Genomic DNA, 13,809 nt, shown 5'->3' on the forward strand with positions numbered 1-13,809 from the left:
CAAACCAGCGTGTCCATGGGCCAAATTCCAGCCCCTGCTCAGGAATCCTCCTCCACTCTTCCCTGGACAACCCGTGCCAGGGCCTTGCCACCCTCAGAGGGAACAATTCCTTCCCAATATCCCATCCATCCCAGACCTCTGGCAGTGGGAAGCCATTCCCTGTGTCCTGCCCCTCCAGGCCTCTCCCAAAGCCCCTCTCCAGCTCTCCCGGAGCCCCTTGGGGGGCTGGACCCCACTCACCAGCTCCCGCATGCAGGATTTGAGCCTCTCCCGGTCCAGCCTCGTGCGGGACGAGTGGTGCTGGTCCTTGTCAGCCAGGGTCAGGAAGCGCCTGTGGGAAAAGTCCTGGCGTGACTTTGGGATGCTGGTGTCCCCAGCTGCCTGTTCCGTTTTGCTGGATATTTAATTCTACACCTTTAAGACTCTGAGAGGGAGTGGGGGAAAGAAGCAGAGCAGGGTTTGGTTGCAGGAACTGCACTCACTCCTCTGGATTCTGCTCCCAGACTTTGTCTGCAGCACGGACAGACAGCGGGACAGAGATGTCCTGACTTTTAGTTTTTTAGCTGGCTGAGGCAGAGAAATTCCCTGGATTGCCTTTTTTTCCCCCTTTTTTCTTGGAACTGTTTAAACCTGCTCTGGACTGAAAACCCAGAAAAACACCGGGAGCTCAGGCCTGCCACCCACTGGGGCTGGCGTTTTCCAGTGCCAGAGGGACTGATAAGAGACTGCTAAGAGACCAACAAGACACTGATAAGAGACTGATAAGAGTAATAAGACTGATAAGAGTAATAAGATTGATAAGAGTAATAAGACTGATAAGAGTAATAAGACTGATAAGAGTAATAAGACTGATAAGAGACTGGGAGAGGCGAGCTACAACCCCTGGCATTTTGCCATCTCTCTTCAGAACGGCGAGAGATTTTGTTGTTTCATGTTGTTCATTCTTTTTGTGCTCGTGGGCACTTTGCTTGTTAAATAAATAGGTTTTTTTCCACTCGTCTCTAAAGAAATTTCTTCCTAGACCACTTGGGGGAGGGGCCACTTGAATTTGCTATTCTGGAGGGTCCCTGTTAGGAGGTTTCCTCCCTAATTTGCCCTAAACTAGGACAACCCAGCGGGGTGATTCCCATGGGAACCCTTCCCAGGGAGGTCTCTGCCAGCCTAGCCACATCCCTGGATGGAAATGTTCTGATTCCTTCCAACTTTCAAAAGAACTGTGGACAAGAAGCTGGTTCACACCACCAGCTCAGAGTCAGGAAGGGGCAGTAGGTGCCATCAGGTGCCACCAGGTGCCACCAGGTGCCATCAGGTGCCACCAGCCCGTGGAGACCACAGGATTTGGGTTCCCACTCCTGCTTTGGGGTGTTTGGGGTGCAGGTGGAAGCACCACACTCCAGCCCAAGGCATCGTGCCAATGTCACGGAATGTCATCCCAGCATCCCGAGGACAAGGCACGGGGTGAGGTGACATTCCCAGCCTGGGAAGAGGGGACCCGGACGGTGCCGCCCCTCCCGCGTGTCACTCACAGGCAGCCACTGCTCAGCTCCTCCAGGACGCCCCGCAGCCGGCGCTCCGGGTGCGGCTTCTCCGTCTTGATCATCTCCTGCACGTCGTTGAGCCCTTCCTCCTGCGGCACCAGCGGGGGTGGTGTGAGGGGCGGGGGGCTTGGGGACCCCCTGAGCCAACCCCACGCGGAGGGAAGGCCCGGCTGCTTCCCCGGAACGCGTTTGGGGACACAGCTGTGGGTGCCGGGAAAGGCTCCGGTGCCCTCAAGGAATGAGCCGGCCAAGATCCAAACCCTCTTGGAGGGACCTGCCCTGGGGACCCTTCCCAAATCCTGCTCTGACCCTGCCCGATGTGAAGCTCTCCCGAAGGCTCCCTGGGAATGCACTGAGACTTATAAAATCATGGAATGGTTTGGGTGGGAATCGCTGAATTCCAACTCCACTGCCACGGGCAGGAGCACCTCCCGCTATCCCAGGCTGCTCCAAACCCCATCCCTTGGAGCCTCCACACCCTCACAGGGAAGAATTCCATGCCAATATCCCCTCCAAAAATCTCCCCTTTCCCAGTTTGTACCCATTCCCCCTTCTCCTGTCCCTCCGGGCTTGTCCCAAGTCCCTCTCCAGCCCTCCTGGGGCTCCTTTAGGCTCTGGAAGGATCTCCAAGCTCTCCCTGGAGCCTTGCCTTCCCTGGCTCTGCCACATGAGCGCTTTACCCCTCCAGCCCAGGTGACAAATCCTCCCCACCCCCGTTCCCTTTTGTGGGAACATCTGGACCTGACCCACAGAATCCTCCAGGAGCTGCTGGAATTCGGTGATTCCCCACAGGGAATTTTCCCCTTTTCAGGCACTGCCCCAGCTTTGGAGCAGGGATCCTGGATGTGGCCGTGCCCCGTGCCAGCCCCGTGTCCCATCTGTGTCCCCCCCATCCCTCCGTCCCTCCCCGTCCACCCCTGACCAGCTTGTCGGCGATCTTGTCCATGATGTTGGCGTTGTAGAGCCGGCGCCGCTGGTCCTGCCACCAGCTCCGGATGTAGATGCAGGGCTTCTTCTCCAGGTAGGGCAGGTGGAAGTAATTCCTGCAGGAGGAGGCACAACCCTGTGAGGGTGACAATCCTGGCCGGGAACGGCCCCCGTCCCACCCCACTCCCAGTGCCGTGGTGGGAAGGGGGATACAGGAGCTCCAGAGTGGGAGTGAGGCGGTGTGGGGGATGGATTTGCAGGGAATTCCCGTGCAGGGAATGGATTTGTAGGGAATTCCCAAATCCTGGCAGAAGGCTCAGGTAGCCTTGTGCACCTGTGTGCAAACTCTGAGATAAAATACGCTGACTCAGAAAGGCCATGGGATAGGACAAAGATTCTTGAGAGAGAAATGGAACTAGAAACAAGTTTTAAATAACGACCTTGCAAATAGACCAGATATTTTTTGAGAAATGTGAAAGATGCATTGCAGCAAGACCCACGAGGGGTATTTTTAAATGATCGGCTTAAAAGCATTAGCAGCACGGTGTGGCAAAAGCTGATAAGAAACGCTTAAAATGGATTGTAATTAGGAAATAATTTGGCTTCCGATTGTGATGGCGTGAATTGTAACTTCTGTACCGTCTCACCCTTTTCGTGAAACTGAAAATGGAATAAAATCTCTTAAAACGCTTCTCAGGAGCCCCCTCTATGGGTCAGGAAAAGGGATTTTTCCCACCAAGCAGCTCCAGGTGCATCCTGGAGAACAGAGGCTCCGTTTTTCCCGAGACCATTCCCAACGCCAGGCCCAGGATGGATGGGTGCAGTGCCCGGGGGCTGCCCCATCCCCTGGGAGTGTCCGAGGCCGGGTTGGAGGGGGCTTGGAACAACCTGGGAGATGGGAATGTGTCGGGGCTGGAACCAGTGATCTTTAAGATCCCTTCCCACCCAAACGGTCCCGGGATTCTGAAGCCTCCCGGCTGCTCCGAGCCCTGCCCGAGCTGCCCTCGGAATAGCGAGGGCACGGCTAAAAGGAAGGGTGATCCACACTTTTGGAACACTGAGCCGGCACTCAACACCCGGAAAAGGGAATCTTGCTGTTCCTGGAATCACCGGGAGTCAAATCCAGCTCTCCCCAGGTGTTCCCACCAGGAGATGTCAGCAGAGCCCCGTGATGGAGTGGGGAGCTCCCAGAGCTGGAGATTTTGGGAAAAAACAGGATGGGAGAGGCCCCAAAACATCGGAGTTTCTCATCTCCCTTCGGGATTCAGCTGGACAAGGGGGTCTTAATTCCAGGGGGACTTAATTGTGCTGGATATTCACGGAAACAAGAGAGGGAATTCCAGGGAGACTTAATTGTGCTGGATATTCATGGAAACAAGCGGGGGAATTCCAGGGGGACTTAATTGTGCTGGATATTCAGGGAAACAAGGGAGGGAATTTCAGGGGGTCTTATCTGTGCTGGATATTCGTGGAAACAAGGGGGGAATCCCTGGGGAACTTAATTGTGCTGGATATTAATGAAAACAGGGAGGGAATTCCAGGGAGACGCTTATCTTTGCCGGATATTTTTTCCCAATTGATTTAATGAGACAGTGAATTCAATTAACACCAATCTACTGCTAAAACTTGATAAAAATCCACTCCAAGCGAATCTCATAATCTTAAATCCAATTATCTTTCTTATCCCAGTGCTTGGAATGCAAATCCAGACCTCTCCGGGCACACCTCACCAGGCAGAGGATTGGAGCCTTTGTATCCCAAACTCCTCCTGCCTGATGCATTTGCAGATTTTTCCAGCTGTTTTTCCATCTGGGATCTCGACACTGCCAAGGCCGCCACTGACCCGTGTCCCCAAGTGCCACACAAGGTGGACACACTGACCTGTCTGTGTGCAGGGGGACACACTGACCACATAAATACAGGTGGACACTGACCCAGTGCCCAAATGGACACACTGAACTCTCTGTGCCCAGGTGGACACAACGACCACACAAATCCAGATGGACACAGTGATCCAGTGCCCAGGTGGACACACTGATCTGTCCATGCCCAGGTGGACACACTGACCTGTCTGTGCCTATGGGGGACACACGGACCTGTCTGTGACCAGGTGGACACACTGACCTGTCTGTGCCTATGGGGGACACACGGACCTGTCTGTGACCAGGTGGACACACTGACCTGTCTGTGACCAGGTGGACACACTGACCTGTCTATGTCCAGGGGGACACATTGACCTGACCATGCCCAGGTGGACACACTGACCTGTCCGTGTCCAGGGGGACACATTGACCTTTCTGTGTCCAGGTGGACACACTGACCTGTCTGTGACCAGGTGGACACACTGACCCGTCCGTGTCCAGGTGGACACATTGACCTTTCTGTGTCCAGGTGGACACGCTGACCTGTCTGTGTCTATGGGGGACACACTGACCCGTCTGTGTCCAGGTGGACACACTGACCTGTCTGTGCCTATGGGGACACACTGACCCAGTGCCCAAATGGACACTGACCACACAAATCCAGGTGGACACACTGACCTGTCCATGCCCAGGTGGACACACTGACCTGTCCATGACCAGGTGGAAACACTGACCTCTCTGTGCCCAGGTGGACACAGTGACCACACAAATCCAGATGGACACACTGACCTGTCCATGCCCAGGGGGACACACTGATGCCTAGTGGACACACTGACCAGTCTGTGAGCAGGTGGACACACTGACCTGACCATGCCCAGGTGGACACAATGACCACACAAATCCAGGTGGTTACACTGACCCAATGCCCAGGGGGCACACTGACCTGTCCATGACCATGTGGACACACTGACTCAGTGCCCAGGTAGACACACTGACCTGTCCATGTCCAGGTGGACACACTGACCTGTCTGTGACCTGTCCGAGACACACTGATCCAGTGAGCAGGTGGACACAGTGACCACACAAATCTAGGGGGACACACTGACCTGTCCAGGCCCAGGTGGACACACTGACTTGTCCATGCCCAGGTGGACACACTGACCTGTCCATGCCCAGGTGGAAACACTGACCTCTCTGTGCCCAGGTGGACACACTGACCTGTCCATGCCCAGGTGGAAACACTGACCTCTCTGTGCCCAGGTGGACACACTGACCTGTCCATGCCCAGGTGGAAACACTGACCTCTCTGTGCCCAGGTGGACACACTGACCTGTCCGTGACCAGGGGGACACACTGATGTCTAGGTGGACACACTGACCAGTCTGTGAGCAGGTGGACACACTGACCTGTCCATGCCCAGGTGGACACACTGACCTGTCCATGCCCAGGGGGACACACTGATGTCTAGGTGGACACACTGACCAGTCTGTGCCTATGGGGACACACTGATCTGACCATGCCCAGGTGGACACACTGACCTGTCTGTGTCCAGGTGGACACACTGATCTATCCATGCCCAGGTGGACACACTGACCTGTCCATGTCCAGGTGGACACACTGATCTGTCCATGCCCAGGTGGACACACTGACCAGTCTGTGACCCGTCCAAGACACACTGATCCAGTGACCAGGTGGACACAGTGACCACACAAATCCAGGTGGACACACTGACCTGTCCATGCCCAAGTGGACAAACTGACCTGTCTGTGACCAGGGGCTTCATGGGCTGGGATGAAGAAACAGAAACCAGCTCTCCATCCTCACCACCTTCATCCTCACTGGAATTCTGGAGCAGCTCTGACTCCTCCTCGTCCCCGTCCCCTCCCTCTTTCTTCCTCCGCAGGAGGGGTTTGCTGCAGCCGTCCACCTGGTTGCCATAGTTACCTCAAGGAAAGAAGAATAAAAAAAGATGGAATCGATTCACAGGGTTGTAACTCCCAGCTCTGGGATCGAATTCGGGTGGGCAGAAGTTTTCTCTGCTGGAATTGTGGAGAATGTTGGAGTTTGAGTTCCTGGAGCCACATCCAGGAGCTGGAAATTAGGGAGAGGTGTCCATGCCCTGCTTCTGTCCCCTCTCAATCCCCTGGGAATACATTCCCTTGTGGAGCTGAGTTTTCCAGAGCACAAAGCCAGGATGGGAGAGGGATCAGCTCCACTGGCCACAGCCCAGCAGGCACAAAATACAAGACATGGGATCCCACATCCCTCGTGCCCACGGAGGAGCCATTCCCTGCTCCCCAAACCTGCTCTAGCAGGGGTTGGAATGGAAAATTGGGAATAAACCACACTCCCAGCTTTGGATTCTGATTTTCACAACACACCCCCCAAAAAAAAACCAACCTATGGTGACCTCGAAGTTAATGGGTTTGTCCCCAATCTTCCTGTCGATCATGGTGGCCTCCAGGAAGGCTCCGAAGAGGAAGAATTCCTCCATCTTTCCGCTGCAGTTCTGCAGGAGAAAGAGATCCCAGGGCTGAGGGTTGGGGGCCAGAGGGAGGGAGAGACAGGTCCATCCCTCGGGATCCCGTTTCCAAAGGGACCAGGAGGGTTTTGTCTCTCATCTTCCAGGTCGTTGTAGAGAGTGTTTAATTAAAGATTTCATTTTAATGTCTTTTCATTAAAGGTAACTCTTGGAACCCTGGGCACTGAGAATTTCAGGCTTTCTCTGCTGACAGGCTCTGACCCCCAAGTGAACACTGCACTGGACCTGAGGCCATGGAAGAGGCTTCCAAAATTGAGTGACAGCATTGGGATTGTGGGTGTGGGTTTGAATGGAAATCTGTGATATCACAGGGTGAAAAACTTAGAGTTTAAGGGTTTAGAATATAGTAATAGATATAAAGCAAGATGGAGGGTTTAGGGCAGAGGCCAGTCCTTCTTTTTTGCCTTTTTCTTCATGGGTCTGGGTAGTATCTTGTAATGAGGTAGAAAAATCCACATTGCAGGCCACAGGTGGTTGGTTATTGGGTTAAAAGTAAAAATAATTTAGGTGTCATTTCATAATTGGACAGTTTGTGCTTAAAAGACCTTGGAAAGAGTTAGAGACAGAGCCATTTTTCACTTTGTTTGCTGGAACTCACAGCTGGTGAGACTGTAACATAGATAAGAATTAATAAACATCTGAATCCGAACACAAACTGCGCCTCTTGAGAAATTAATCCCAGCTCTAACAACAGAAAAGAAGATAACAAACCCATAAATAACCTTGAACTGTTTGGGGATAAATCACCCCCCTGTCCAGGAGGGGCTCTCAGGAACATTCAGGAATGCAAGCCTGAGTTCTGAATTGATCAAACCGCACAAATCCCAGTGCCTGGATGCTCCCACGGAACTGGAATGGTTCTGTTTCCAGGTGTTTTCATTCCCCCTGGCTGGGAAATAAATGAGATCCTTGGCTCCTGATTGAAACCCATCAGGATAAGAGTGGGACAGCTGGAATTGGGGGGTGAGTCACTGTGCGTGTGTATTTCCCACACGGAGAAACATCCCAAAGTTCAGGAGATGATAGAAATGGTGGGAATGGTTTGGATGGGAATGGGGCCTTAAAGATCATTCTGGTTTCATTTCACCTTCCTCCATCCCAGGGTTCTCCAAGCCCTGTCCAGCCTGGCCTCGGACAATTCCAGGGATGGACCAGCCACAGCTTTTCTGGGAAAGCTGTGCCAGTGACAGAAAAACAATCTCACTCAGACATTCCCAGCATTTCTAAGGGAACTCAGCACTGGAATGATCCTCAGACCTGGAATCCTGTGAGATTTACTTCCTCTGCGAGATGCAGAACATCTGGGACAACACCTTAAACCCTTGATTTACGAGACCAAAGGTGACAATCCAATACTCCTGAGATCCCAAACTGGAGATCCCTGGATGCCGGGGGGTCACGGGGACTTACGTCAGCCACGGCCGTGGCCTGCTCCACCTGCACCTCGGTGGAGCTGTTGATCTCGGGGTTGGTGGTGTCCAGGATCTCCACGGCCAGCCCCAGCAGGAGCCGGGCGCGGAAGGAGACGCCCTCGCCCAGGCCCTCGTTGAGCTCCTGGTGCTCGTCCATCAGGGTGTAGTTCCGGGTGGAGCCGTACATGTTCACCCAGGCGGGGCCGAAGGTGGGCAGGAAACCTGAGGGGACGGAACGGGCGGGTGGGAAGGGGGTGGAGAGGGGAGAGGGAATTTCTTGGCGTCGCTTTGCCTGGTCTGTCTGTGGTGGACCATGCTGGGGTGTGTTCCTGTGTGCCCATGGAAGTGCCACCATCCGTAAAGAGAGTTTTCAGGGAATCCCAGGATCATTTGGGTTGGAAAAGAGCTCCCAGACCATGGAGCCCAAGCTGTGCCCGATCCTGACCTTGTCACCAGCCCAGAGCACTCAGTGCCACATCCAGGAATTCCTTGGAGTCCTCCAGGGACAGGCACTGCAAACCTCCCTGGGCAGCCCCTTCCAATCCCTGACCACCCTTTCCTTGGAGAAATTCCTCCTGATGTCCAACCTGAGCCTGCCCTGTCACAACCAGGGTGAGTGGAAGGATTTAAGTCTTGTACCTCAATCTCCCACCTAATGCATTTCCAGGAGATTTTTCCAGCAGTTTTTCCATGGGATCCCAGCACTGCCAAGGCCACAACTAACCCATGTCCCCAAGTGCCACATCCAAATGGCTTTTAAATCCCTCCAGGGATGGAAACTCCACCCCGTGCCAGGGATGAACAGCCATTTCCAGGAAGGGCTTTTCACAAAATCCACCCTGAGCGTGCTCTGGCACAGCCTGAGGCCGTTCCCTCTCCTCCTGTCCCTGTTCCCTGGGAGCAGACCCCGACCCCCCCCCCCCTTCCGCCTCCTTTCAGGAAGTTGTGCAGAGCCCAAAGATCCCCCCAGAGCCTCCTGGGTTTTTTTTTTTGGGAAATTTCCAGGGAAAGTAGTGATGGGAACTGGGCAGGTCTTCAGTAATTCCCCATTTTGAAGGCCAAGGAAGGAGAATTCCCGTTAGTCCCCTTCCAGTTCTGCGTCTGGTTTCCCATCTTCCACATGTGGGAATAGGGAGCCTGACAAATGCTCATCCATCCATGGAATTTTTGGAAGAGCGAATTGTTCTAGGGGGGGGGTCTTTGCTTTCAGGCATTGGCCAAAAGTTTGTGAAGGGTCTTGGTGTTCAGGGTACTGGCCCAGGAACCTCTCACATTTCAGGACATCAAGGTCTCTCCAGATGAGCACCAAAGAATTCGAGGGGTGGGAAGGAGCCTGGGAAACTTTGGGAACTCTGCCAAAGGAACGCCCCCACGCCAACTTTACCTTTGTCCCCTTCGTTGGAGATCTTCCTCAGATCGATGAAATGCGTCCCGATGGCCACGTCATTGACCTTGTCTGAGTCCCGGATCTGGATCTTGATCCGTTTGCACAGCGGGGGAAACATCTCCGTGAAGATGATCTGCTCGTTCCAGAGGGGCTCGTAGCTGCTCTTTTGTATGGATGTCTTTCCCTAGGAATTGAGGAGAGACGGATATCGGACAAGGGTTGGATCTCCCAAACCATCCCTCACCACCTCAGCTGCTCCCTTCCACCCATTCCGCCCTCTCCTGAGCAAGGAATCCTCTTCCTTGACCAGAGAGGGCTCAAACTCATCCTGGAGAGCCAAAATGAGGTGACACTGCTTCCACCCCGATGTGCCAGGCGACACCACGCCCATCCAGACATGCAAGGATGACCGAGACCATCTACGGCCACCTGCTGGCCCTGCCGGTGTCACCTCCTGCGGTCACCCTGGGCCCTCCCTGCTCACCTTCTGCCCCGCGAAGGCCACCTGCACGTAGGGGTCCACCAGGTCCTTGTTCTCGCCGATGAGGGCCTTCTTGACGTTGGCCATGATGCTGGTGTTCATCCGCGGCAGCCCCTCGGCGCGGTAGATCTTGATGTAGAACCGCGCCCACTGCCGCTCCGCGGGGACCCCGTCCGGGAGCAGGAGGTTCCTGGAATGGCAGGGGGTGGAATTGGGAAACAGCCGCTGGGGCGGGGTGGTCGGAGAGGACCGAAGGTTGGGTGGGGTGGTCCTCACCACCGCTTTGTCAGGATTTTAACAGACATCTTAAAATGTGATTTATTCCCTCAGTCTCAAGGAATGAGAACGTCTTCACTGCGTTCACCAGGAGTTCATGGCCAGCGGTCTCTGGGCCTCATATTTTTGGGCCTGAGAGATTTTAGCCTGCTGGTATCTGCTAACTCCTTTCCCAAAGGAAAAGTTTCTTAGGAAAGCTTCTTCCCAAAACAATCTTGGCGAAACAATTCTCCTTTCCCAAAACAATCTTTCTCCAGGTGGTGTTTTGCCTTTCTGGTCCTTAGAGAAAAATGTTCTGGCTGTTTCCCTAGTTTGACCAATGGCATTGGGTAGGTATCATTCCTGTTCACCCATTGTGTTACGTCTGTATCAGAACACCTTACAAAATTAGACAATTTAGGGGTTTTCTATGCCTTTTGCCTTCTGAAATATTTGGAGTCTTTCACCTTTTGTTTGAGTCCTATAACGACAAGTGGTCATCAGTGGTCACAAGACCACAGGTTATGAGATTTTGCCAATGATTTTTATGATTTTTAGCCAATAATCTGCCACATGTATCTTTTTAACTTTCACACCAATGGCTAATCAAACATTATCACACATCCTGCCACAACCTGGATTTTTTTTAATCCAAATAGTGACACACAAACTACTTGCTAAACCTTAAAACTTCTTATTTCCTGTGTAATTAGTCCTATATCTTAATTTTAAAACCTTAAAACTCTCCACTACCTAGCTTAATATGTCTCTAATGCATTAATATTAATACTCTAATATTAATAATACTCTATTTATATAAATACTAAATATTAAAATACTAATATTAAAATCTCTAATACTCTAATAATATTTCTAAGAATACAAACCCACATTCTTGCTTATGGTCTCTAAAGCTGGAAGCCTTTTCCAAGTCCTGTGCTCTCTTCTGTATCTGGACCTGAACGCACGAGGTTTTGAGAATTTTCTGTGCCTCAGTTTCCCACAAGAGGTCTTTTCCAAACTTTGTGATTCCATAAAAGACCGAGGAGAAGCTGCTCCATTTTCCGAGCACTGACTCCTTCCACTTCCACTCCATTGCATGGAAATGGAATTAATGGGATTTTGGAAGGGTTGCTTTTCCCTTATCAAGGGGAGCTCAGAGGATTATTTTAGGGATGAAATAAACTCCATCCATTTTTTTTTTTGGATATGTGGCCTTCCTCCTCTGGAGGAATAGATGAGCCCACAGGAATGCTGTGAACAAAATACTTCTAGGGGAATTCTAGGAATTGCTGGAATTGTCCATGTCTGGTGGAAGGTGTCCCTGCCCATGGCAGGAGGGTTGGAATGAGGTGATCCTGAAGATCCCTTCCAAAACAAACCATTCCAGGATTTTAGGAACAAGTAGGAGAACACCACCACTACAGCATGGAATGAAGCCCAGAGCACTGGAGGTGCTCAGACCCCAGGAAGTCAGGGGAGCACTGCTGGTGGCTTCTGACTGTTCATGGCTGGACTCAGTCCCAGAGGTCCTTTCCAACCTAAACCATTCCATGAGTCCATGTTGGGAGAGGCAGATTTGAAATGGATATATTTATTTAGCTGGAAAAGTTCTGGGGCTGGGATCAAGCCTTAAAACTGCTGATTTTTTGTTCTGTGACCTTTGGGATGTTCTGGGCAGTCCAAGAGCCCTGTCCACATGCACAGTCTGGGAAACTTCATCCAGGCTTCCCTGCTTTGGCTTGGGTTATGAGATCCCATTGACAGTGGAGAGTTAAAAATAATAATTTCTGTATAAGCTAACTGCGGATGGTGGGGTGAAGGTAGAAGATGCACGGCTTGAAATCTGACACAGCCTGGCCTTGGAACAAACGTCAGCTTTCTCCAACCAGCTTCATACCATTGTTTTAATTGAGTCAAGTGTGACTCCAGCCCGGGAGATAATTGAGAAGCTTTGTTTTAACCAAATCGAGTAGAACCCAGGGTAAAGCGTAGGTATGATTTAAGATAGTAACTAAGAAATAGGATAACCAGTATCTAGGGGTGGAGGTTAGTTAACATATTTATAATTTGAAACTATAAAATCACAAATCAACTCTGTATTTTTGGGCACAACATTTGGGCATTCCATGCCCCTGTGTCCCGCGCGCTCAAATAAAGAACCGCACATGATCGCCTTTGTGTGGTGCTGTGTTTTCCTACGCTAACACCATCCCATCCCATCCCATCCCATCCCATCCCATCCCATCCCATCCCATCCCATCCCATCCCATCCCATCCCATCCCATCCCATCCCATCCCATCCCATCCCATCCCATCCCATCCCATCCCATCCCATCCCATCCCATCCCATCCCATCATCCCATCTTCCCACCCAGGGCCCATCAGGAGCACCGGATGAAGGTTGGGGACATCAGGCTGGGTGACACCACGCTGGTGTTCCTGTACAGTTCAACCATCAGCAGACGGCCTGACCCCACAGGAATGACAGCTCCATGCTGGAGATCGCCTGGAATTGCACCAGGACCGCACATTCCCTCTCAGAAAACACCGGATCGGTCCCTCTGCTTTCACGGCTCAGCCACCAGCCCCAGGTTTGGATCCTGCTGTCCCATCCGAGGTAAGGAGAGGTGGAAACCATTCCCAAAGGAGCCAGGAAGAAGCGGACCCCAGCAGATCCCTACCCTTCGATGTCATCCTCGTCCGTCTCGTTGGCCTTATGTGGGGTCTTGATGTTGTCCCCCTTGCCCACCACGGCGATGTCACACTTGAGGTAGCCCTTGAGGCCGGCCGTGAGGTCCTCGGGGTCGGACAGGATGGCCCATTTGTGGTAGAACTGGTGCTCTGCAGGGGACAAGAGAGACATTTGTGTCTTGGGTTATGTAACCAAAAAAAAAATGTGTGTTTTATTTCATCCGTAGAAAGCTGTTGGGGGATGGTTTGGTTTGTTGTTTTTTTTCTTTGTATTTCCGGGGAGAGGAAGGTGGATGCCTTCTGATAGCAGGCCAGCTGTTAAAACCAGCTTATCTTATCTCTTTCATCAGCTTTGTCCACCCTCGGGGGATATCTTCTGTTAAGGCTCACCAGGGACTGACACATTCCATCATCCCATTGGGAGATCTCCACCCAGTGGGGAGGAGCCAACCATTCCCTACCCAGATAAAAACGGGGACACAGGGACCCCAGACATTCCTCTTTTCCACTGGATTCTCAGAGGAAGACTGGACTCATCTCACCACCACTGAACCTGTCTGCAGAATCATCTCTGCTCCCCAAAGAACCACATCTGTCACTCCAGGAGGATTTATCTGGACTGCTTCCAACACCCTGGCCAACAGTGTGTCAGGTCGTGTTCCTGACTCTGTCAGGGTTTTCTAGGACTTTTGTTTGTTTGCTTGCTTGGTT

The 13,809-nt window shown here is 52.2% G+C and overlaps 1 protein-coding gene across 3 annotated transcripts in view; it reads right to left on the reverse strand.

Annotated features, from left to right (window-relative positions):
* Positions 1-13,809, reverse strand: part of OTOF (otoferlin) — a 97,161-nt gene that overhangs the window by 34,904 nt on the left and 48,448 nt on the right. For all 3 annotated transcript variants that reach the window (XM_063422840.1, XM_063422849.1, XM_063422857.1), the window contains 9 exons: positions 13,089-13,248; positions 10,153-10,339; positions 9,666-9,852; positions 8,280-8,503; positions 6,728-6,836; positions 6,088-6,271; positions 2,461-2,581; positions 1,527-1,627; positions 241-331 (listed from right to left, as the gene is read on the reverse strand). In XM_063422840.1, the coding sequence (XP_063278910.1) occupies positions 241-331; positions 1,527-1,627; positions 2,461-2,581; positions 6,088-6,271; positions 6,728-6,836; positions 8,280-8,503; positions 9,666-9,852; positions 10,153-10,339; positions 13,089-13,248 (1,364 nt within the window). The remainder of the gene's footprint in view (positions 1-240; positions 332-1,526; positions 1,628-2,460; positions 2,582-6,087; positions 6,272-6,727; positions 6,837-8,279; positions 8,504-9,665; positions 9,853-10,152; positions 10,340-13,088; positions 13,249-13,809) is intronic.

Source organism: Prinia subflava, chromosome 2, assembly GCF_021018805.1.
Source record: "Prinia subflava isolate CZ2003 ecotype Zambia chromosome 2, Cam_Psub_1.2, whole genome shotgun sequence".
Classification (NCBI taxonomy): Eukaryota; Metazoa; Chordata; class Aves; order Passeriformes; family Cisticolidae; genus Prinia; species Prinia subflava.